This window comes from Symsagittifera roscoffensis, chromosome 3 (assembly GCF_963678635.1).
Source record: "Symsagittifera roscoffensis chromosome 3, txSymRosc1.1, whole genome shotgun sequence".
NCBI classification, from domain to species: Eukaryota; Metazoa; Xenacoelomorpha; order Acoela; family Convolutidae; genus Symsagittifera; species Symsagittifera roscoffensis.
The window spans coordinates 14,117,308-14,140,925 of record NC_087064.1 but is presented as its reverse complement, the minus strand read 5'-3'; the positions used below and the strand labels follow the sequence as shown (position 1 = coordinate 14,140,925).

Genomic DNA, 23,618 nt, shown 5'->3' with positions numbered 1-23,618 from the left:
ATTCATTGCACTGCGGGATCATTGCGCTGCAGCTTCTTCTTAATCATATCTCTTTTTTCATCTTTTCATCTAGCGTATCTTTTTTTCATACCACTTATTATTTTCACTGAAATTGTTTCCATTTTAGATTGGATCGCTGCGTGTAAGCGCAGCATTAAGTTCAGAGGCGTGAAAGGTGTATCTTTGAATCGATATTTTGCTTATTATAAAAAAATAATTTTGTTAATCGATTTTTGTTATGACTAAATCATTACTGTGCCGGAATTATTTTGCCTTATTTTTTTCTAAATACAATTAGATATCATCATCAAAATGTGTCATTTCGTTAATGCTGTTAGGCGAATTGTTCTTTCGAATTTCCGACTCGTCTGTTAATTGCACAAAAACTATTTAATTCAGTTACCATTTTATTCAAGTCTATTTTTATCAACCGGTTCCACTTCACTACTACCAACGTGCATTCACCTGCTTTTATATCACCGTGTTCTACAATATGAAATAGAATATTCTGCGCTGATCAGAAAAATCAGTCCTTCTCAAAAAACTCGTTCCTTCGCTATAAATTTGTTCTTCGCTCTAGAATTTCCATTAATAGTCTTTGAACTGTTCTAGGTAATTTGTAGCATGGAGCGGGATTCAATTATTTATCCAGGCGTTCTCTTTGCTCTTTATCGCTGCATTCGATATGCAGTCCTTAATAATATAGCTCATAATTAGTTAAAACTAGCTCTCAAGAAATTCTCAAAGAAATCTTTAATGAGCAACTACAACGGCTTGAAAGCTCACCCCTTTTTCAATTCGTTGCTTTTACTCTTTTTCATCAGGAACCAGGTTTTTTCGTGGTAAACTCGCGGTAAACAACTTTTCTTACAAATCTGTAAGACTATTATTTTTTATTATGAAACAGAAGTTTTTGTCATTGTGATAAAATGCCTGTTTAAAAATCGATGAATTAGTTCAATCTAATCTCTTATAAAGGTCGCGATTATTATTATTTTCTTTTTTCGTTTTTTTTTAGCAGGAAAGTCTTAAAATTTATTGCTCAAATTACTTTTTTGCGGTTTGACTTTTGATTTCTTTTCAAGTTCAGTTCAATTTCTTTGTTAACACGAAGGCAAACTCCACTATCGAACAGCGAGAATGTAAAAGTCACGAAAAAGGTCATCGACTTATAGTTTCGAATGAGGAATTCAATTATCGCATTTCACGGCGAGATTACCTGTTGGTCCACCTTTCTCAAATTAGGTTATTTTTATCAAAAAAGTGTCAATCATAAAGTGTCCTAAAAATTCAAAGAGCCTTAAGGTCGTCTAAATTTTTTCTTTGATTTTTGAAAGTTGAGATTTTTTCGAAAAAAAAAATAATTCCATTTTTTTTTCTGTTTACTTCGTTTCTGTTTGTTCGTCTCAATTGTTGACGGCTAAATTTCCGTTCTTTTTTCAAAAGATCTAGAGTTAATCCACTTTTCTAAGCTTCTAACCATTGCAGAAATGACGATCAATATTTTTCGATTAATTTTTGGCTTCCTGATTTTCGAGGGTTAACGCCATTTTTGCACCCTAATATCTGGGGTTCGAGTCTCGGCCGGACTTGCTTTTTTTCATTATATATGCAATTGAAATTTTGTTTGTTCGGGAAATTTTAAATCGTCGGATGTTCATTTGTATGCGTAATTTTTGCCAGCCTAATTGCCACATCAATGGTCTTTTGTTGACCTACGAATTTTAATTGTAGATGCTAGTGTTTTTATTTACTCGTGATGTCTTTTAAAATTAATAGCCCTGACGTTATGTTTTCCTTGGTTTTCTATTTTTGTTTCGCTTAAACGCCTTATTTGTCCTAAATAGTATCGGCTATTCTTTAACGGCGTATTTACTTTTTTAAAATTGCTTAAAGGCAAAAATGATTTTTTTTTTTGAAAAATTTCGGTAGTTGCTGTTGCAAGAACTCCAAATTTTTAAAATTAATTGCTCAAAAAGTTTTCTTGGCAATTGTTTCTTTTACCATTTTTATTTTTGCCTCCTTGAGCATCTAACCACATTTTTTCGGCTGTGTGGCCGCTCGGTAAATGCGAAAAGCTTAATTAAAACTGGTATTAGTGTTTTTTTTTTACTGTTTTTCTGAATTAATTTTTTATTTTCCCATTTTTTCTGCGATTTTGTTATTTCCGTCTCATTTTCTTTTCGCTAGCTTGCAACACTTCCTTTGCGTTATATCGCAAGTTATTTGAAGGTCTGCTTCGCCTCGTTTTCTCTCAAGAAGAAATGTTGTATTCCATTGTTTTCCCACCTGATTCGCAAATAAAAGTGCACATATACTAAATCTTAGCATTTGCAATTTGATAGCACCTGGTCTATCTGCTTTTGACCATGGCGCAGATGCGAAGATGTGAGACTAATAATCTCAAGGTTGTGGATTTGGTTCCGGTGCGTTGCAAAAAGTTTTGTTTTACAAGGCTCATTTTTATTTTTTTTTTTTTTTCAGTTTTTTTTAGATCTTTTTTAGGGTCAGATTTACAGTTTTCTCGCTTGTGGAGCTTCGCCATATTTTCATAAATTCTTTTTTGCTATGAAGTTTTTTCGTATGAAAAAAATTTCAAATTTTGTTATATTGTCTTAGTCTTCTCATCTGTTGATTGAAGGACTAATATAGTCTTTGGTGTGTTTATGGGTGCGTGTTTATGTGTGCAATTTTGTTTAGGACCTTTTTTTTCGGAACTATGAGCGTCTACTCAAGTGATTTACGGCTGTTTTAGCTCTTTATATATTCGTTCATGCTTATATTGCGCTAAGAATTGTCGTCTGTGTATCCTCAAAATACAGAACATCTTGGTATATCTTAGTTTTTGCAATGTTTGTTTCAAGTGAAATCCTCGACTTTGTGTCTGTCATCTTATTGTTTTTGGGTAGCTTAATTTTTTTATGATGTACCGCAAATTATGCGAAGCTCCGCTTGTCCCCTGTGTTATATTTTTTTCTGAATAGTTTTTTGAAATAGTGAAAAACAAAGTAATCAGAAGCGAAACTTGTCTACTACTACCAGTCTGTTATTAAAATGAGAATGAACGAAGTGGATTTTAACTTAATTAGGTTGTTTGAATTTTGGTTTGTGTTTCCTTCCTCTAAAAAGCCTAAGTACTGTTCAACCTCAAATAAATCTTTGAGCAATTAATTTTTGATTTTTTAAAATTTCAAATTATTTTGCTTTGGGAGTAAATTATTTTGTTTTGGAAGTAAATATAGACTGTCCGATACCATTGTGCAAATAGTGCGAAATAATATGAATGGCATGTTGTTAAGAAAGGGATTTATTTCCTAGTGCAATAAAAATACATTTTTTGAATTTTCTCAATTTGGGTTAATTCCATCGAAAAAAGTGTCAATCATAAACAGGGGTGTTTGTGGACGCTCCTCCCTCAGGGATTCGACCCCCTGCCGACCCAAAGGGTCCACATTTGTACTATTTTGAGATATCCATTTTTGGCTGACTGACCGCCAATATAAACTAATTTTGAGGGGGAGCGCTCGCCGAAAAAACGCGATTTTTTGGTAGACATTTTCCAAAAAGTGCCTAAAAACGCCTTTTTGGCCTTTTTTCACAAATCTGCCTGCGGCGCCGAACATTTGGTCAAATTAGGGAATTTATAGTGGTTTTGGGAGAGCTTAGAAATCTATTTGGTCGACCTAAAAAAAGGTCAAAATTTTCATAAATTCCTAAATCCGCGCGAGAAATTCCTAGATCCGCGCCTGGTATCAACTTTGATTTTTTTCATTGATTTCAAAAGTTTTGAATGTCGGTGATCTTGAGTATCGGTGGTCCTGGTTTTGAATAATCCTGCCTGTAACCTATCAAGTAGAAATCAAAGAAAGCTGAGAAAAGACACGTCTACCAGCAATAAATATAGAGGCAACATTTTATCTGAAGGGCGACTGCAGGAAATTTTATTGACTTTATCGCCGCCTCTTATGTTGTTGCCATTATGAACCAGCGGAATCTGACTGGGTTCTTTCATTTTACTCGCCCGTCTAAATCAAACAGTCTGTGTTATATTGTCATTCTGCATTGTTTGTTATTGTTACCTGTACTTAATGGCACTACCTACTTATTACCATTTGTGTGCCCTGTAGCATTAGAATAAACTGAATTATAACATGACCGTTATTCGGTGTTGGAAAGACTAGGTAGTGTGAACAACTATTTACTCCGTTCGATTTCTAACTGGCTCTACTTTTTGTTTTCATTAATTCTGGTCTAACTTTTCTCTTTCTTTTTTCAGATGTATATTATGTGCAGTACCAGTAGTATGTGTTAGAGTTCAACAGGGTTATGGACTTATGGATATAGCAGCAGAGAAGATGCAGTTTTGTCTTGTGAATTAAATTTACATATTAACTCAATCTTTCTGATTACTGAATTCTTTATGATGTTGGAGACAATCCGATCATACTAATACCGAAAAGCTCATAATTTCTCTCACTTTCCATTAACTGGTGTTTCGAGCATTTGTGCATTCTATCGACTTGAATCAGGCTGTCGTTAAACCATCCAATATACAAATCTCATCATCATGAGCGTAGCTGGTGGTGTCGATATGTTACCTCCACCGAGCTCCTTGTTATTATCGGGAGGTGAAACTACTTATTCCTCATCCGAGCACTTTCGCGGCGATGAAATGGAATCAATTTTGGGTCTAGTTCTGGCAGATGTGATGTCGCTTTTGAGGCAGAGGAGAGTTATGTTAGCAAGACTCAGTCAAGACTACAGCCCTCCCAACGGCCTCCATTTTAGGTTAGTTGTTCAAGGTGTTCGTCATAAAGGTTTACAGTTGCTACTTTTTGCGGGAATAAAATAACCATAAATTTGGGGAGAAAGGAAAGCGTCCACCATCCACTCAGGAATCCGACTTTCTCGTCACCCAAAGGTCTCCTTTGATATTATTTTACGACATGGCTGAATATCTATACAAATTTTTACTGAATGGCTATAAAACTTATACTAATTTTGATGGGGGAAAAACTCCAAAAAGTTTGAGCGGAAAATTCTCGCCGAAACAATTCGTTTTTTTTTTTACAAATAACGGAATCTTCAAATAAATGTTCTGAAACGACATTTTTAGAAGGTTTTCAGAAAATTTGTCTGCGGCGGCAGAACGAGTGGCAATTTTTAGTCTTTGGTAGTTTGGTCGGCTTTTCGGACTTTTTTGAAATCAATTTCCTTCACAGAAGTCCGAGAGTCTCCATCGATAGTAGGAGGATAAAGCCTAGCCGTGTCACTTTTTGGTTAATGCCGACCCTCGCAAATGTCAGTTTTTGGTCGATTTATGATTTGCAAAAAAAGTTCAAAAGATGTGTTTTGGAGCATTATTTTTATGTTTTTGGAAAGACCTGCTCATGTAGTTTCCGAATATGTATCAATTTTTGAGTTAAAATAGATATTTAAACTTTTAAGGCTATTTAAGTCTATCGTAATTTTAGGACCAGGCTCGAAACTTTTGAATGTCTGTTTCTCGTCGAAAAATGATCCAATTTTTGAAAACTCAACGGTTCTGGTGGTTTCTCGAGCGAAATTATCCGAACCTCAAATGAAAAATCTGCAATAAAGTGTAGTTACTCTGACAACCCGACATTGATCGAGGTGATTTAGCTTGAAAAGAATTGACTCTAGAGATGTCACTTTTTGGCAGGGAAAAATAAATTAGGTTTACTATTTAGCCCAAAAATATTTTAACGCTCAGTTTTTTGAAAATCATACACGCCTCACGTCTACCCATTGGTAAGAGGTTTCCAGCGAGCACTTATTTGCTATACTGCGATTTCTAGAACTGGAGAAATTCAAATTTGAGCCAAGGTGAAATTTTTGGTTCTGGTACCATTTCGGCTCACTTTTGATTTTCTCATCACCCGTTTGACATATAATGATGAAATTATGCATGTGAATTCTCCATGAGTTGTATAATATACCTTAAAAAGAAAAAATAGAAAAAAGTTTTTGTGGGTCATTTTTCGATCTTCAATTTTTTAAAGAAAACTGATAAAATCCAACATGCGTTCAATGAGATTAAACTTCATTGATCCATTCAATCTGGACATGAAACCAGTCAAACGGGTCATCATATCTGTCTATTACACTTAAAAAGGATATCAAATAAAAGTTTTGCATGAAAACATTTTGAGGGCTTAAAAACGATGAAAATTGAAAAAAAAAAATTTGAAAAGTCGAATTTTGGCGGAGAATTAGCCTTTGGTCCGCTACAATACATTACAAATAAGAACTTTAATTGTCTTCTACGTTTAGGCCTTAATAAGGGCTTTTCAATGACTCCTTGTTCATCAGAACGCAATTTTTATAATTTGAGTAAATTGAAATTGAGCTGATTTTTTTCTTGTTCTAGGTTAGGGCTTTTTTGACTCAATTTTGATTTTCTTGTCATCTTTTAGGTTTATAAAGCTAAAAATGTGTCAGCGAACTCTTTATAGAGCGTGTAAAACAACCTGAAAAAAAAACGAGTTAAGAAAAAAAATTTGAGTCATTTCTTGATCTTCAATTTTTGAGTGAACACTGGATACTCTAACTTGTCGTTCAATGAGATTAAACTTCACTGACGGATTTAGTCTGATCATCAAATCTATAAAAAACGATCCCCACAGGTGTCTAATACATTTAAGAGAAGTCTCAGATAAACTTTTAAGCTTCAAACTATAGGTCGCTAAAGCAAGTATGATGAAGTTTGACAAAAAAATCGAACTTTCGCGAAGATATAATATAGCCTTTGATTAGCTATGAAACGTTTTAACTGTGTGTTTTTTTCTATTTTCCACGTCTAACCAATAAAGTTAGCTTTCCAAAGACTCCTTGTAAAAGTTGAGTTTTGGTGAAGGTATAGCCTTTGGTTAGCTATTAAACATTTAAACTTTATTTTTTTTAATTTTCCACGTTTAACCAATGTAAGGAGTTTTGCAATGACTCCTAGTTCATCGAAATGCAACATTTAAAAAATGGGTAAAGCGAAGATGGACTGATTTTTTTTTGTGTCGAGGTTAGGGATTTTTTCCTCCAATTTAATTTTTTCATCATCTATTGGACTTATGAAGCTAAAACTGTGTATGTGAACTCCTCGTAGACAGTATGAAACAACCTCAATGAGTTAAATTGTGTAATTTTTTTGGCTCATTTCACGATCTTCAGTTTTGGAGTGAATACTAATACTCTCGAACACATCGTTCAATAAGATGAAACTTCCTTGACAGCATTTTTCTAGTTATGAAACCACAATAAATTGCAATCGGGTGCTTCACTTTTTCCGTAATTAACATGGTCAAATGGTAATCAGCCTGGTTGATTATACGCATATTAATTAAAAGCATGGCTACTGTTTTGGCCTTGGGCTTACATTGAAACTTAATCTTTAATTCTATATTTTTGAATGTTTAACTTAGCCGCTTTCGTCTCAATTTCTGTCTGCCAGTTTGTTGTGCTATGTTTTGCTGTATTCCAAAATTGCTTTGTGATTGTCGACCTAAACTTTGTTTTCGGTGTATTTTACGAATTGGGTTTTGTATTCACTCTCATAAAGCACTCGTGACTCTTAATAAGCAGTATATTTCTGTTGATTTTCAGCTGTTTGACTGTCCGTTGTAATTTTGTCGGCTTTTCTACCTAGTATTGTTTCGCGCAAATTTTTCGGTTTTGATTTAAAGATCGATACGACTCTGGCTTTTTTTTCATTGTTCACTACTAACCTCACAAGGTCCTCTTGAAAAAAATTAGATAAATTTAATCATGAAATTACTTTTTTTTTCTTTTTTCTACTTCCTTTTATTTTTTTTCTCCGCTCGAAGTCTTCTTTGCTTCTTCTTCAGCGCCATGCCGTTTTAATTTTATAATTGTTGTACTGCAATTGGTGCGAAGCTCAGCTTTGCCTCTTTGTAACAAAATGGTTTTAGTTGTTCACGCTCAAATCGGATTTTTCTGTGTTCGAATTTTGATTTCTTTTTAGTTTCAGTCAATGTCCTTTGTTATGAGGAAAGCAAACTACACTATCAAACAGCAAAAGTGTAACGGTCACAATTAAGATGATTAATTTCTAACTTTGAAATTGGATTTTAATTTTAAGATTTCACTGTGGAATATAAAAATGACCAAAGCTCCAATTTTCCTTGATTGGGTTCAGTTTATGAAAAAAGTATTCATCATACAAGGTTGTTGAAATTCAAAAAGCTTTAAGGCCATATATTATTTCCTTGTAGTTCGAAAATTGAAGTTTTTTCAGATACAAGTCTTTTTTTCTGTTTCCTTGCATTAATTGAGTCTTTTCCAATTGTCCGTTGGCTATGTTATGATTTCCCAGCAGAATAAAGAATAGCCAATTGATTTCGTTTTCTCGTTTTTAAATTTTGCTTAAAAGGAAATCATCTTACAACAGGCGTGGTAAGTTTTGTGTTTTTTTTTACTTACCAATAAAAGCGATGTAGAGGGAGTCTGTTTTTTAAAACTCATTAATGTGTACCTTACGTGCCGTTTTTCCTCTTTTTTTTAAAGCTTCTTCTTGGCGTGTTGTCTCTTGTTTGCAAAGTGGAGGTTTGACTCCATATAAAAACGTTTTTTAAGAGTTTTTGGGACTACCCTTGCGACTAGCAAGGATATTGCAATCAGGTACTAGACTTTTTTTGCCGTAAATAACTGTTCACTGAATGGTAAGAACTTTGTAAGAATGGAAAATTTCAAGATATGCTCAATTTCTGAAAATTCAAAAAAAAACAATATCATATAGGCAGCAAATTGGTGGAATATTTTTTGGGCATTGATTATATTTACAAATAATTTTCTTGCCTAAATCAGTTATTATGAAAATATGTGGGATTGAGTTTTTTTGAGACGCTTTCGATTTTTTTTTTCATTTTTGCAAAAGTTTTAGTTCGATAGAAGACTACTCTTTCTACTTCAAAAATACTATCAATGGTAAGACCGCCCACTCCTCTGTTTACCTGCATACAGTTTTCGAAATGTCTCGTGGGGGAATAATTGACCCATATTTTTGAATTTTTTTTTCGTCTTTTCAAAAACTGCTCTTCCAAATCTGAGGTTTAGGTTCAATGAATAGGAGTTGCAGCCAATTCTTAAGGTAAGTGTCCAATTGAGATGGCTGGTTTTGGGAGTTTTCTCTGCTCAAGCGACCAAGGCCTTCGTTTTGCAGGAAAACATGGATTTTTGAAAGGCAAATTTTTGAATTTTTGAGATTTTTAAAAACTGCCCTATCAAATTTGGATGGAAGGTTTAATCGAGAAAACCGGTTGAAGCAGCGACTTCATAGTTTTTGTCTAAGAATAAGGTTTTGTCCTTGGGAAGATTCCATTTTCTCAAAAAAAATCAGTCTTCTTTTTTAGTAGAGAAACAACCAAGGTTTTGGGCTAAGTCCAATTTTGAGATTTTCCATTTCATCTTGCATCAGTATGACAAATTCCATACGTATCGAAGTTATTTTTTATCGAGACAGACGAATGTTTTAGTTCATCCAGTTTTTGTTTAAACTTTTTGTGTTTTTTCTTTATTAAGTTTTGTGTTGTATCGAAAGTGGTGCGAAGCTTTGCTTCGCCTCTGTGTATGTATTTGGGACGTTTCCGTGAGTTCTTTCAACTGTCTGTTTGGATGTTTTGACTCAGTTATTGCGTTCTGACCATGGTGTAAATCGAAACCCCAATCTCTGCGCAGAGAGTCGGACGGAAAACAGAAATAATAATTATATCAGTGTTTATGAACCATGTGAGTTGATCTTCTAGGTCATGTTTGTATTAAAGAAAGTCCTAAAATTTGTTTTCCCTCAAATTATTTATAGGCTGTTTGACTTCGATGTCTTTTAAAGTTCACTTCAATTCTGTGAAACGACCATTTATAGCAAAGAACATCTTGCAACATGCAGCAAAGAACATCTTGCAACATGCAGCAATTCCTTACATGCGACAATTTTTTATAGAAGGTTAAGCGGCACACGCTGGCTCACGCGCTCTTTACGTCTCGCTTCTTGTCAATGCCTTATTACGAATTGTTGCTTATCACGAATTATGGGTGAATTATGTAAATGTCTCGTAAAACGTGATTGACTTCTAGTTTCGAAAATGGAGTTTTATTTTCAGATTTCGCTGCAAAAAAAATCAATTAAACCGAAAAAAATTATTTGTTTCAAACAACGGTACATTGATAAAATCTCGATTAAAGAAATTTTGCAACTCAACATATCTCGTAATTTTTTTAAATGCATAATTTTTAAATAATTTGACTTTATGCTTTCCAATTTATTACCTGCAAAGCTAGTGTAGATGCCTTCAGTTTGCTATATTCCAAGTTTCTACATGCAAAGTTGTGTCTGCTTTTTTGGTGCCTCCTTCGCTGCATTGAATTGGCAATTTTTTTAGTATATTTAGCTGCTTTTTTGTGGTTTTTGTTATAAAACTGTCAAGGGCCCGTTGCGGAGACTAGTGGACTATTAACCTCATAGCCGTAGGAGCGATTCAGCCACCGCAGTGGTTTTTATTTCCAGGCTTATTTTTACCTCTTTAATTTTTTCACTTTATTGAGCTGCTTTTTTGTCGTTTTCTTGCTTTTGAGTTTGCGGAGCACAACTTCGCCTGTTTAATTTGTTGTGGGCTAGGCTCCGTTATATCTAGGACAGTTGATAGCTGAGACTAGTTTTGCAATCGGGTTCTAGACTGTTTTTTCCGTAAACAACTTTGTCCGCAGGACTCGTCTGGACTCATCTCTAGCTTGTTTCATTATGTATTCAGTTTGCTTAGCGTTCGGGGTCGATTAGCCTGGAGGTAACGATTTTGCTTGGGAGGGTAAAGGTCCTGGGTTTCAATCTGACCGGGACCTGTTTTGTTTTCAAACGGGACATACTCGGTTTCAAATAAATTGGTCGGCCAATTATTTGTCTGCTTATATGTCGGCTTAGTTGTCAAATTGAAGTTGTTTTTAATTCTGCGCGCTATTTGAATGTTTTTTAGTGTTTGATATACGCCCATAGCTAGTAATTTACTAATCTTGACTTCGTATTTCCTTTGTTATTTTATTTTGTTTCGCTAAAAAAACACGCGAAACTTTTTTTGTTTGTTTCGTAGGGCGAATCCGCCACGGCAGTAGTTTTTATAAAAGCTTATTTTTTACCTTCTCTTTTTTTTCACTTTATAGACCTGCCTTTTTTGTCTTTTTCTCGCTTGTGTGTTTTCGGAGCACAACTTCGCCTCTGTTTAACTTGTTGTGGACTAGGATCCGTTATATCCAATACCGTTGATAGCTGAGATTAAGAAACCCTCAGCCATTGTGCGGTATGCTTCAAAAATTGAGATCTGACAAGTTTTCATATCAGTTGAACATGTGTTTTGTGCCGCGAGGGATTGCGTGACTATAACCATATCAAATTTAAATTTATTGTGTCGAGTACTCCGTGACAATTTATGTTCATGCTGATTAGTTTTTGTTTGGGGAACGAGATGCTATTTAGAGGTTGTAAGAGACATAAGTACATGTGTTCTGTTTCGCTACTGGTCAAAACATGTTTTTATTTCAAGCCTAGTTAACTATCAATTTCATTGCCGAAACGAAAGCTCTGTTTTTTAAATATGCAATGTTTTTCTCGAATCACGAAATGGTTTTTGCATAAATTGTTCTGCTCTCATTCGACCCTGACTTATAGTTCCTGAATTTTCCGATACAGAAACTACCAAAACAAAGTATTTCAGTGGTAGAAAAAACATGTTTGAAATTGAGTTACTCGAATTTGAACACGAATTCATTCAAGTTCAATTTCACTTATACATATTTTATTTGTATGATCCCTTTGATATATTTCAATCCCTGAAATTTTCAAATAGAATTGTCTCCCAATTTCTGACATTTTCAGCTAACTGGTTTCTCAAAAATTTTGAAGCGCTTTTTAATTTTGATTTAACAATCTTATTTTTTAACAATCTTCTTTCATAATTCTAGAAATTTCCTTGTACAATTTTCTTACAGATTAATTTAGTAAATCGTCTGTTATGTCATGTCAGACTTAAATGGACTATCCGAGCATTTTCTTCCCTTTTTAAGCAATAGGTTATTCGCAGAAACTTGTCCTTTACCTCGATGATATTTCAGAACATTTGAACCGCGCTAAGTCATGACGCAATCGCGTCGAGTTGAATGATCGAATCTACTGTAATAATCTTCTGCAATAAAGTCTAAAGTCGGCCTTTGAAAAAGAGATCTTCATTTTGTGATTGATTTCTTTCGACCGGAGCTGGCGTGCTGGGAGCTGTAATGAGAGATAGGGAGAGACAAGGCGTGAATGTGATTATTTATTAATTTGCTGTTGTCTGGACTCCTTGGTGTCAGGTCTATTTTCCCTTTTGGGGGCTTGTTGTCTGGTCAGTCTTTTTCCTATAGAGTGCCGAGTTTGGTTCAGTTGTTATGCTGACCTTTGCAGGTCTGAGCTGTTTTATTAGCTGTACTGAGTAATTAAAAGAGCTGAATGGGATGGTTTTTAAAGGATAAAAATAGAAGCTTGTGGGCCTTCTCGTTATACGCGACATAAAAAAATAAGTAGTTTTTTAATTTATCAATTTAAAAGTACGGTTCTATGCGCTTCGGAAACACTTTCTTGTATATTTTTTGTGCTTCCTCCAGAACGGGATAGAACATATAGTTTTCTAGTTGAATAGGTTTCGTATTGACCTGATTTGACTTCAGTTAGTAAAATATCCTTTTTAATTTTCCTATTCTTTCATTTCTCTTTCAAATTATATTTATACCCTATTCCAATACCCTGTGTCCCCATGGTTGCCTGTATTACCTGTAGCAGGGAGTAGGGAAAGTGGCATTGTTTTGATTGTTAATTTGAAGTTAAGCCTCTTTCTATCGCGTGCATTGATTGAGTACAGCAGTGTGCATACATGTCTAGAGTGGCACTAACTGCACTATTGTAGCTGATATATAGAGAGTGAATTGCATTTGAGACGGAAGTAATGGAGTTGCGCCATGCTGAAGATCGATTGTAGCGAGACTGTTGAGGCAAGTGGCATAATTGATTTAAACGACATATTCTCTTCACTTAAACTGACCACTAGACTTCTCTTGAGTGGGCGGGAGTAGAAATTGTTACTGCTTTTAGCTGAAGAAACCTGAAATTGAGTTTCTCTCGCGTTATTTCTTCTTAACTCCTGTCTCGCCTCCTGTAAAACCTTAAATTTTCAAGTCTTTGGGCGTCTGTTTAGTTCTTATTTCTGTCGATTTTTTGTGTTCATGAAATAAACCTCTATAAACTTTCTCTATTAAATCTTTGCAGTCATATACCCCCTAAATTGAAATCACACATTTTAAGAGAACCAGCATGATACCAAGAGTAAGTAACCTAACCCGGTTCAAGTGGGTGATAATCTCGACTTTAGAAACATCTGCTCTAATTACCTAGTTATGAATTTCGTCGCTGACTACTGTGACCTCGAATTGAAAATTCTGGTCCCGTTTTAACTTCATTATTCACGTTCTGTTTCATCATTATTCAATTGATGCGCTTATTGGCTGTATCATAAGCTTTAAATATTCGCTCAAAGCTATATTATTAAAATTACCTCATTATCATAATAGTTCTTCTAGGGGAGGCTGGCATACCCTTTGATCTAGGCTTTAATTTTGTTTTCCCTACCAATTCATCTTTTTCTCGGTACGATAGCCTTAATGATCAAATTATTTCCATCAATTCAACTGCTTGATGTTAAATGACAAAGTAATTTATGCTTATGGTATTAATTCGGAAAGAATAAGAAGATATAAGACCGTCTTCGCTTTTCATACCATATAAGAAAGTGAAACTCAATCAGCGAAGTTTAATTAAAAGTAGTTTCAAGCGTGTCTACTTTAGAATCTAACCTTCTTTGGCAAACAAATTACCTTTTCATTCGTTTTAAAACCTAGCGTTATTACATTTCCGAGCCCCAATGTTGTTTCGCTACCAGCCTTTTCGTCTTCGTGTTAGTTATCTCCCATAATTTCCACTGCATTTCCATAATTTCCACAAGAAATTCGCTGATCAAAAACTACCTTTCCAAAATTCTTATGGTTTGCTTATGATCTTTAAGTAAGTTTATCGCTCATGGTTTTGAAACATTGTATCTCTTGGTATTAGTTTACTTGGAGTGAATCGGAGATTTAACACAGGGGTTTTCATGGCATCCCTCTCGTCGCTTTGCTGTGTCAAAAGTGCTAACCTGGAGACGGGGGGTTTGTCTGGTAGCAATTTGAACGTCTATAACAGCACATCACAAGAAGTTTTGTTTCCTCAATCTGGTCCCCAGTGGAACGCAGACAAACAAGCACTTGAACATTTCACCCATAGTCCTCGACTTACTCGAGCTACTGTTAACACCGAGAATAAAAAAGAAACTGGTGCCAAGATAACAAACCAAATTAGCCCTAAAAAAGATGTTTCGAACAAAAAATCTGTCACTTACAATGGAATCTGCAACCCGTACTTTGTTCCCTGTTCTGGCGAACAACACCCTTGCTCGAAGCAGCAACAAGCAGCCGTGGTTAACGACCGTATGAGTGACGGCTATGATGTTCCGTGCAATATCGTCTTTTCGGATTTTCGTCCAGATAATTGTGGCCCGTTCGTGCTTGCTATACAGTCTACGTTCTCGCCTCAGTTATCTCACAATCCCAAATCAAAACACTCGTCGTCCAATATGACAAGGTTAGAGAGGATGGAAAAGGGACTTAGTTCGCTATGTTAAACAGATCAGCAATTAATGAACAACGCTAGTATACAAAAACTAGTGGCCTATACTCAATTCCATCTGTTTGAAAAATTGATCGTTCATACATTCCATTGCTAAGAAATAATCTCTACAGTTAGTCAAGTTTTTAGTCGTTAAGCATGAAAAAAAAATTAACTCGGTGTATGTATTCATATCCTGAAATTGACTAAGAAAAATCTTCAATTTAGAGAATTGAATTCAATGAAATTGAGAATACCCCGTTCGGAATTACTAGCGCTCTGGTTATACGGCTTAGGTGCCTTCGCGATTTGTTCCGACCACCCTGAAAGAGTGAGAATGAATTGTCGCCTGGATGGGAATTTTTCCCCGGCATGAAGGTTACCCCATTGCTAATTAATTCACTGGGTCGGTCTTCAGGTCCCACATAGATAATTGCACTAGCAAACGCTTGTTATAATACGAGTTCGTTTTTTTCGACCGTAGTGCTCAATTTCAGCATATATATTCTGCTCTTGTTATATTAGGAGATTTTGTAGCTTGTGTTTTATCCGATTTAATTTTTAGATTTCCAGCGGAATAAAAACTTTACCTATTGATCCAGTTTTCTCTAGTTGGGTTAATGTTATCAAAAAAGCGCCGGTCATAAATTGCATAAATTGTTCAGTGAATTCAAAGAGCCCAAAGGGTGTCTACTTTTTTCTTCGAAATTCAAAAGTTGAGATTTTTTTTAAATCAAATCAAGTTTTTTGTGTTTACTTTATTTTAATTTTTGAGACGCTTTAGAAATTTTTACCCGAAAACTACACTACCGATTCTTACAAAAAAGTGCTATCTTTGAAAAAAAAACGCCACTCTTCTAAGTGCCTGCATAATATCCTAGTCTCTTTTTTTACCTTACTTCACCTTCTGCAGCCTTTGAAAAAGTCTGTGGGGAAATGTTTTTCTCAAAACCTACCCTGCCAAATCTGAGATTTCGGGTTAAATCGAAGGAAAGAGTTGTGGGAAGCTTTTCTGCATCAGAGGCTACGCCCAAAAATTGTTCACAAATTTCTGGTCCTCGGAAAACTCAAATTTTGATTTTGACCGTTTTTTGTTACGTTTTGACTTTTTTTTACACTTGCGATTAGCAAGCGTTATCAACTCGGAATATGGACTTTTTTCGGGTAAACAACTAGTTTAACAAAATCAGTTGAATCACTTACGATGCTGACATGCTCAATTTGATGAAAATTCAAATTTAACTACCGCTGCTGCTAGGGTACTTGTTATTATATCTAGAACTCAAACTTTTGTATGTATAATTATAGAGTTTGATAATAATTTTCTGCTGATGATTTTTCGGCTTCATGGTCGTGGACTTAAGCTCTGTCCTTTTCGTTTCTAACTTATGTAGTCTACTTTGCATGCGCTCCTGATATATCTATCGTAGATCCTTTGTGGGCATTACATGAAATTTTTCTCATAAGTTTTTTTGACAAAAGGTTTTGGCGTTTCAGCGTATTGGATGTCGACTCAATTCTGTTGCCTTATTTACTGAATTTTTTCCCTTAAAATGCCCCAATTCAACCCACTAGGACCTCTTTGAAAAACATAAAAATTCAAACATGAAATGTTTTTCTCGTTTTTCAACTTCCTTCAATTGTTATATCGTTCGAAGTTCTGTTTGCTCTTTTTTCTACCATCATGGTGCAGTCGTCCTATAATTGTTGTATCGCAAGTGGTGCTCAGCTCATATATGATATTGTGTTGAACGTGCTGTAGTTTTCTAGATCTCCTTCTTGCCAATATTTTTTTTTCGTTTGCTTTGGATGTGTCGGTATGCCTATTTGTTGAGGTTTTTTTCATTGCTGCAAGTAAACGATTTTGCATACTCAATCATGCGTGGCTGTTAAGTTTGGGTCATTGCAACATTTACTCCATCAGGAGCAATTAAGATTGTTCAGTGAAGTATTTACTGACGTATAGTAATTTTCCTGGTCAGTCCAGTTGATTGTTAGAATTAAAAACATGTATCTTCCTTGACAAATTAGTTTTTTTTTCAATTTGAATCGCAGCACTTTAAAACGCGACGTAACTGAAGAGTATTTTACTTACTCTTTAACGAAAACAATGACTACATGAAGTGGTGACTGTTATATCTGGTGCAAGTGGTAACATACTCATTTTCATTATCTTCAGAATTAACTGCCTGTTTTATGATTTATTTTCTAAACGAGTTGTGCTTAAATTATAATGAACCTTTAAATTATGCACTGCTCTGCCTGCCTTTCCTTCCGAAGTCTTAATGAATCAGGTGGCAGAGTAGCGTGTGGCGTACTGATTTTTTTTCTAAAAATCAAAAAGTTTTAAATTCTGTCATCGGCTAGTTAGCCTGTTGTTCATTACATTTCATGATTTAAATCTAATCAAGATTGGATTTGATCATGTATCTTCCTCCAAAAATTTTGTTGCGCAAGAAGCAACCGTCCGCTTGAAGTTGAGAAAACTGAAATTCAAAATAATTGTTTTTTTTCTCTCGGTTTCTGTTTTAATTATTGAGCAAAGTTTGCGATAGGCTCATTAACCGTTGGCTCCTTGTATCTAGTTCACATAATTAACTTCAAAAAAATCTGATAGCTATTTCCCTGTAACATGTTTTTTTCATGATTTGCCTAGAATTTTAGGCGTGTGTTGAGGTTTCATGTTATTGAAACTCTTAGGGATCTTGCAATATTGAGATAAAACAGTCGAATGTGATTTACTTTTTATTGTTGTAACTGAATAGGCTCACATCGGCTTGCCAATGTAAGAATCAAGTGTCTTTTGTCAAAAACCTGTGCATTTTGCTTTAATAATTGCTTTAATTAACGGATTCTTTTTAACCAGAATATTGAACAAAAGAGTGGAAGTCATCGAGTAAGATTGAAGTTTTACTTCGGAGGCCTTTAAGGAGCATCATGTATGTAAAAGTTTAAAAAAAGTTATGAGATAACACTGAATATTGAGGATACCCTTCTCGGACAATCCTGCTTGTCGACAGGTTGTTTCTAATTTTAAAAAAAAAAATGTCATGGCGTGGAGCCCACTCAGGTAGTTCAAAAACCACCGGGTACGTTAGAGCCCTGAAGAAGATTACGAAGCGCACGCTAGCACACCATGTCGAAGGCTTAGACAAATTGAGAGTGGCTATTATCGGTCGATTCTGGTCTTTTTTGATAAGTAGTACCGATTAAGAGTAATGAACTTAGTGAAGACTCTTATATAGGTCTTGCTGATTTTTTTGTTAGTTTTTTTCAGGAAAAAGCCTTTAAATTCCCTAACTACAGATGTGCATTCATACATATTGATGCGTTTATGAACGCACTTAGGTGTATATGCACTTTTGAGTCCAATTGAAGTTCATCTGCTGATAGTGAGCACTCTCCAAATAGAACGTGGAAAGGCGCGAAAAAACGTGAACAATTTCTAGTTCCGAAAATGGAATTTAATTGTTAGATTTCCAGCAGAATAAAAACTTTACCTGTTGATCCAGTTTTCTCAAGTTGGATTATTGTTATCAAAAAAGTGGTCAATCATTTATCGCTCAAGAAATTCAAAGAGCTTAAAGGGTATCTATTTTTTTCTGTGAAATTCGAAATTTGAGATTTTTTCAAAGTCAGTCTTTTTTATTCTGTTTACTTGCCTTCATTGCTCTTTTCCAACTGTCAGTTTGCTAGGTTTTATTTTCATTCTTGTGACGCTTTGGAATTTCGTACCTGAAATTTACTACCCGATTTTTATTTTTAAAAAGTGCTATCTATATGATTTATTCAAGAAAGTTAGTGTTTTTCATGTTTACTTGCGTTCATCACTCTTTTCCAATCTTCGATTGGCTATATTATATACATTTCGAGTTGATAAGGCTGTTGTAGTTGAGGGCAAAGGTCAGAACGATGTTGGTTGGTGGATGGCCTTTGGTAAGTGGTTGGCGAGAGTTGGGTGGGTCAAGGCCTCTTCTGTGACCGGGCTAAAGATTGATACTGGACGGAAAGAATCTGTGTTTGGGTTTCGCTTGAGCTTTTTTAAGCAACGCGGGGGACCGGCAGGTTATGGCGACGAGCGGCCTCTAAAATTGTGTCACTAGTTGTTTCTCGGCCGCCTGTTCGATTTCATTGCTAAAATTCCAACGCTCTTTTTTCTTGATTTAAGCTTTTTTTTTTCTCGGAGAAAAAATACCGTCGCTTAAAGGAAGTTGAAATAAAATTAGCAGGTGATCGGATTCTAAGGTTTAAAGAGGTAACCAGCTGAGTGATAGTAAAAAAGACGGAGGTGCCAGTGATAAATCTGGCGACAATGTTGGTGTGCTGTCATACGGGAGCATGGTATGGTTAAAATCTTTGGGCGGAGTAAAAATTGAGTTGATTATTGCATCGGTTATTCAGAAATGGTTGAATTCCACACAGAAGAGTGACTATTTAGGTCCCCCAGCATGAAACTATTATCTTCTGCGAGGAATTGGGCGATGGACGGTTTTTGCAAACTTGGTTACAAAGACAGGTTGTGTCGGAAATTTTTACGAGCTAAGCGGGTTCGTCTATCTACCGAATATAAGAAAATTTCTGTGACATTATGTTTAATGACCGCGAATAACTTACTCATCTGGCCGTCCGTCTCTGAAGGCAGTTACTTTTTTTTCATAAATAGAAGAGTAGATGGCTGCTGACCTCAATTGTTGGACTTTCCCACCATGTCTTGTCGGTTTTTCAAACAATTTGCCTGTCGCATCTTTCGTTTACCTTGTTGAAGTAGTACAGTGTACTGAATATTGTACTTTCTATTTTGAAGGAATTGGGGGGTGAAATTGCTCTAGCCAGTGGGCTTGCACAAACAAAAGAGCTTCAAAGCGACGCAGAGGCTATTTTAGCGTGCGTAATATTATACTTTCCATGTGAGTCTAATTTTAGGCTGTCTTCTCATGAGCGAGCGCTCAATTAGCATAATGTTTTAATGACTGATTGTAATGACCGTGAAAAAATGAACAAGAATTAATATTATAGTTTTAAGACATGCTGCAGAGTTTGAGTCTTGCTTAGATACTTCGTGTGTAATTGGGCGTTTTTGTGTGGACTAAAAGCCGCCTTCTTTTAGTGTTACGCTTGTTTTTGTGGTAAGTCGGTGGCCTTGTTGATAAATGAAGACCGGATGGTAATAATTCTTCGCCCAGTTGAGAAACTAACCCGCTTTCCCACCAACCTTATACATTACCATGTAACTATTTGTGGTGGTTTATGAAGATCTGATTATTACCAATATGTGAAGAGGAAAGTTGTTGAAAATCATCGAAGTGTGAACAGAAATAGAGATTGGCATATTTAGTTCAGCTGTTTGTTTGCTGGTGAAAATGAAGAAAGATTTGAAACTGAAACCAAAACCACCTGCTGTGTTACTTACCGTCTTTATCTTGTCGCCAGTTTGCAAAGTATACAATCCTCCTTTTATGAGGGCAAAATGAGGTAACTTGAAAAAAGACCTTCAGGGTAAACTCGTTCTTTAATTCCTTTTACCCAGCCCAGCCTCCGGTGCAAATCTCACTACCAAATTCAAGTTATTGCCAAAATGTACCAATTATAGTTTTCCCTGAAAGGTAGGTCTTTAAGTTGTCTCGGCAATAATTGTCTTGTCTCCTTGTGTTATGTTTTACTTACAAACAGTGACTGTTAGTTGTTAGTACCATTTAGATCTTGTGTTTGAGTACTGCTTGTTCTTTGATGCAGTATGTCTCTTGTCGTTAATCTTAACTCGACTGTCTTCTCTATTTCGTAGAGGCCGATGCACCTAGAAGCAGAATGTTTTAAAAGCAGATCGATGTCCATTGCGAAATTCCGGGCGTCTTTCGCAAAATGTGATCTTAAATCTGAGTACGATATTCCTGGATAACTCATAGAAATTTGGGAGTTTTTTTACTATCGAAACTTAAGTCATTGCATAAATTTATGGATGAAGTTGACGACTCGTCATAGTTATTCGCTTGTCGAACCATGATTGGCTTAAGCTCAGCTACCGTTGTACAATATCATTTTGATTTCCGCCCCATTTGATCGGTTAGTTGTTATTTTGTACTACCAACCAACTTTAGTACAAACAAGATTCTTTGGCCGGTCATGGTTGGAAGAAATTTGGAAGTCTTGGGGCTAGTTTGAAACAAGTTCGCACAAGTGTTATTGTTATCTTTTCACAAAGTGTGAGAGTTTACACGCAGAAGAATCCCAAGCTCAACTCGGACTGCGAAAAGGAAGGCGACCCTCCCGAAGTGTTTCGTTCTTGAGTTTAAATTTTGAACCCCTATTTTAATCCTCCCACTATCTGTTCCAATTTTTCAACCCAGAACTAGATACCATACCAACATTATTAATTGTTTCACATTAGCAACGCCATCATTTAGTTCGCAAAATATTTCGTTTCTTAGATCGTTAATGATCCGTCGTCGATTTTTGGACCATGTCGTCGAATCTTCCCTGCCGCTTTGATACTAAATACTCTTGATCAGTCTTACTGAGTGAAGTTATCCAATGAGTCCTGCGACTATTTTGTTTAATTAACTGTCAGTACTGTAGTCATGAATTGTTTCCTCCAAGCCATCAATCCCTCGATCTGTGCTCAGTCCTGTTCTTCTTCGGGGTTCCAAGGAGGATCAAACTCCTCCCACCGAATCAGTTCGAGAGGGGGACGGGGGGCTATGTCACTCTCGACTCCTCCCTCCCCCAACCCATCTCATTGCTCCTCTTCAGCTTCTTCTCATTCGCTTTCGATTCATTTGTTACGCTCGCCCACCTTGTTGAGACCTCAGAGGCAGCGAGATAGTGAATACAGAGATGGTAATAGAAGGCTCTCAAAGAGGTCCTCCTATATCAACAGTCCTAATCACTTCCCTTATGTTCCCCTTAACCTGTAAGTTCTTGTGTACCCATTACTGTAGAAGAGCTTTCCACAGCAGAAAGCGAGTATGAAATAGAAATTGGGAGTTCATTGGGATATTTCAAGAGTTCACTTCCATTCAATTGTAGGGGTCATTCCAAAGCTTAACTTTTTGAAATATTGGCAAATTGCCGTAAATTAGTAGATCTAAACTATGAGTAATAATTCATGTGAAGAATTTATATTTTCTTGAAAGTGCTTTTTATTGTTTTTTTTTTGCTTTTTTGACGCCTTGATGGCAACTCACCGCGAACTTTTTCATCAACTAATGCCTCCTCGAAAGGGGGCTTAAATTGAATGCAGGAGGCTTAATTCTAGATTTTATTATAGTTATAAAATACCTCAATTATAACAAAATGCCTCAAAAAAATTGAAGCCTCGAAGATGAAGTTATTTCCTTAGATGATGTAGTTTTGAAATGCGATTGTTTTTTTTTTTGACGATGACCGGAACAAATGGCTATATTCAGCTTCAGTGAAAATAATTGTCCTTCGAAAAAAAATCATTTGATGGTTCGCCTCTGGTTTATTTAGTTTTCTAAAACTGCTGTTTTAAGCTATGGCGATTCTGACAGTCCCAACTCGGATGACTTCATCTGTCGCAACTTCCATGACATCAGACGACAATACCAGCAGAGTCTCCTCAACAACTCACAGATTACACCACACTCCCAGGTACCGGAAGGACAGTCCGATGTGAGAAGTGTGACTGGCAGTACATCAAATCATAGGGGAGGGATTCCGACTGGTGCTAGTGACAGGGAGAATGATAGAGCTAGACGAAGTAAAGCTGTGGTAGACGAGTATCAATTCTCACCGGAGTTGAGACACGTGGCACGCAACAGGGTATATTTTGGAAATTTGAACTGACTTGAAACATAGTTCGACTAGGTTCTTTGATTCACAAGAATTTACATAGCAAAAAAGTTTTTAAGCAAAAACGGTTTAAAAAATCTTTTATGGAGCAATTCCTGATTTTTTTTCCAATTCACAGGTGCTTATTTCCCTGGGCCTGACTGCTTCTGACTTCAAAAGAGCACATCAGGCGGCCATTGTTATTCAGAGGGCATATCGCAACTACAGGCTGAAAACATACTTCCAGCAGTGTTACGTGCAGAGACGCAAACAGTCTGCCGATCTACTAAGCAGTCCGTTGCCTCAGATGAAATCGGAATCCTATGGAAAGGCAGACGGAAATCCTAATATTGTTGCTGCTCCCAGAGCACCTAAGAGGAATCAATCGTCCAAAGTACCTCCGCCCGCTCCTCCGAGGAAGAGTTCGGAATCAAGACTGACGGCTATGCAAAGACACTCCTCAGGAACCAGATTTTTGTCAGACCTCGGAGGAGTGAAACCGACTGATGCAAACATCTGCGAAGAAGATATATTCAATTACGGTGCAAAATTGGAAAACAGAATTGCTGAAAGAACTTACGAGCACGACGTTATGGCTGTGACCAATGAAAAGATCGCGCATGAGAATGTGAAAATCGAGGAAGCACTCCTGGCGAAGAATCCCTTCAACGTTGACGCTGTTGAAGATAAAACAAAATGCACGTCGGGAAATCACTCAGCGACCAATTCGACCACTTCTCAGAATAGCGGAAACGAGCAGCTTCTGACTAATTACATAAACATAGACGACTATATCTCGGCCTCTGGTGAATACTCGCGTAGCTGTGCGAATGGTAACTCTGTGGGTGGTGGGGAGTTTCACCGGAACTCGACGTACTCGGAACATACGAGTAGTGGCTCGGATGAGTGCAGTGAGCAGATGAACTGTAATTCCAGTTTCAACGCTTCGCCATTGACTCTCTCAAATCAGACCACTCCAACCACACCATGTGAGTAAACATTATCACGTCATTAGAGCGATTCGTTTCCCTTTGATCTGAAATTTCACTGGAAGTAAATACTCTGGCAAAGACTTAGGGATGTT

The 23,618-nt window shown here is 36.3% G+C and overlaps 1 protein-coding gene across 4 annotated transcripts in view; it reads left to right on the top strand.

The window, feature by feature from the left end:
- The first annotated feature begins 4,244 nt into the window (after positions 1-4,244).
- Positions 4,245-23,618, top strand: part of LOC134842882 (uncharacterized) — a 33,570-nt gene continuing 14,196 nt past the window's right edge. The window contains exons 1-3 of one of the 4 annotated variants that reach the window (XM_063859389.1): positions 4,245-4,788; positions 22,237-22,525; positions 22,674-23,523. In XM_063859389.1, the coding sequence (XP_063715459.1) occupies positions 4,568-4,788; positions 22,237-22,525; positions 22,674-23,523 (1,360 nt within the window). In that variant the 5' untranslated portion in view covers positions 4,245-4,567. Of the gene's footprint in view, positions 4,789-14,565; positions 14,723-20,872; positions 21,654-22,236; positions 22,526-22,673; positions 23,524-23,618 lie in introns of those variants that run through there. The other 3 variants (XM_063859390.1, XR_010162563.1, XM_063859388.1) reach the window with 3 other exon arrangements.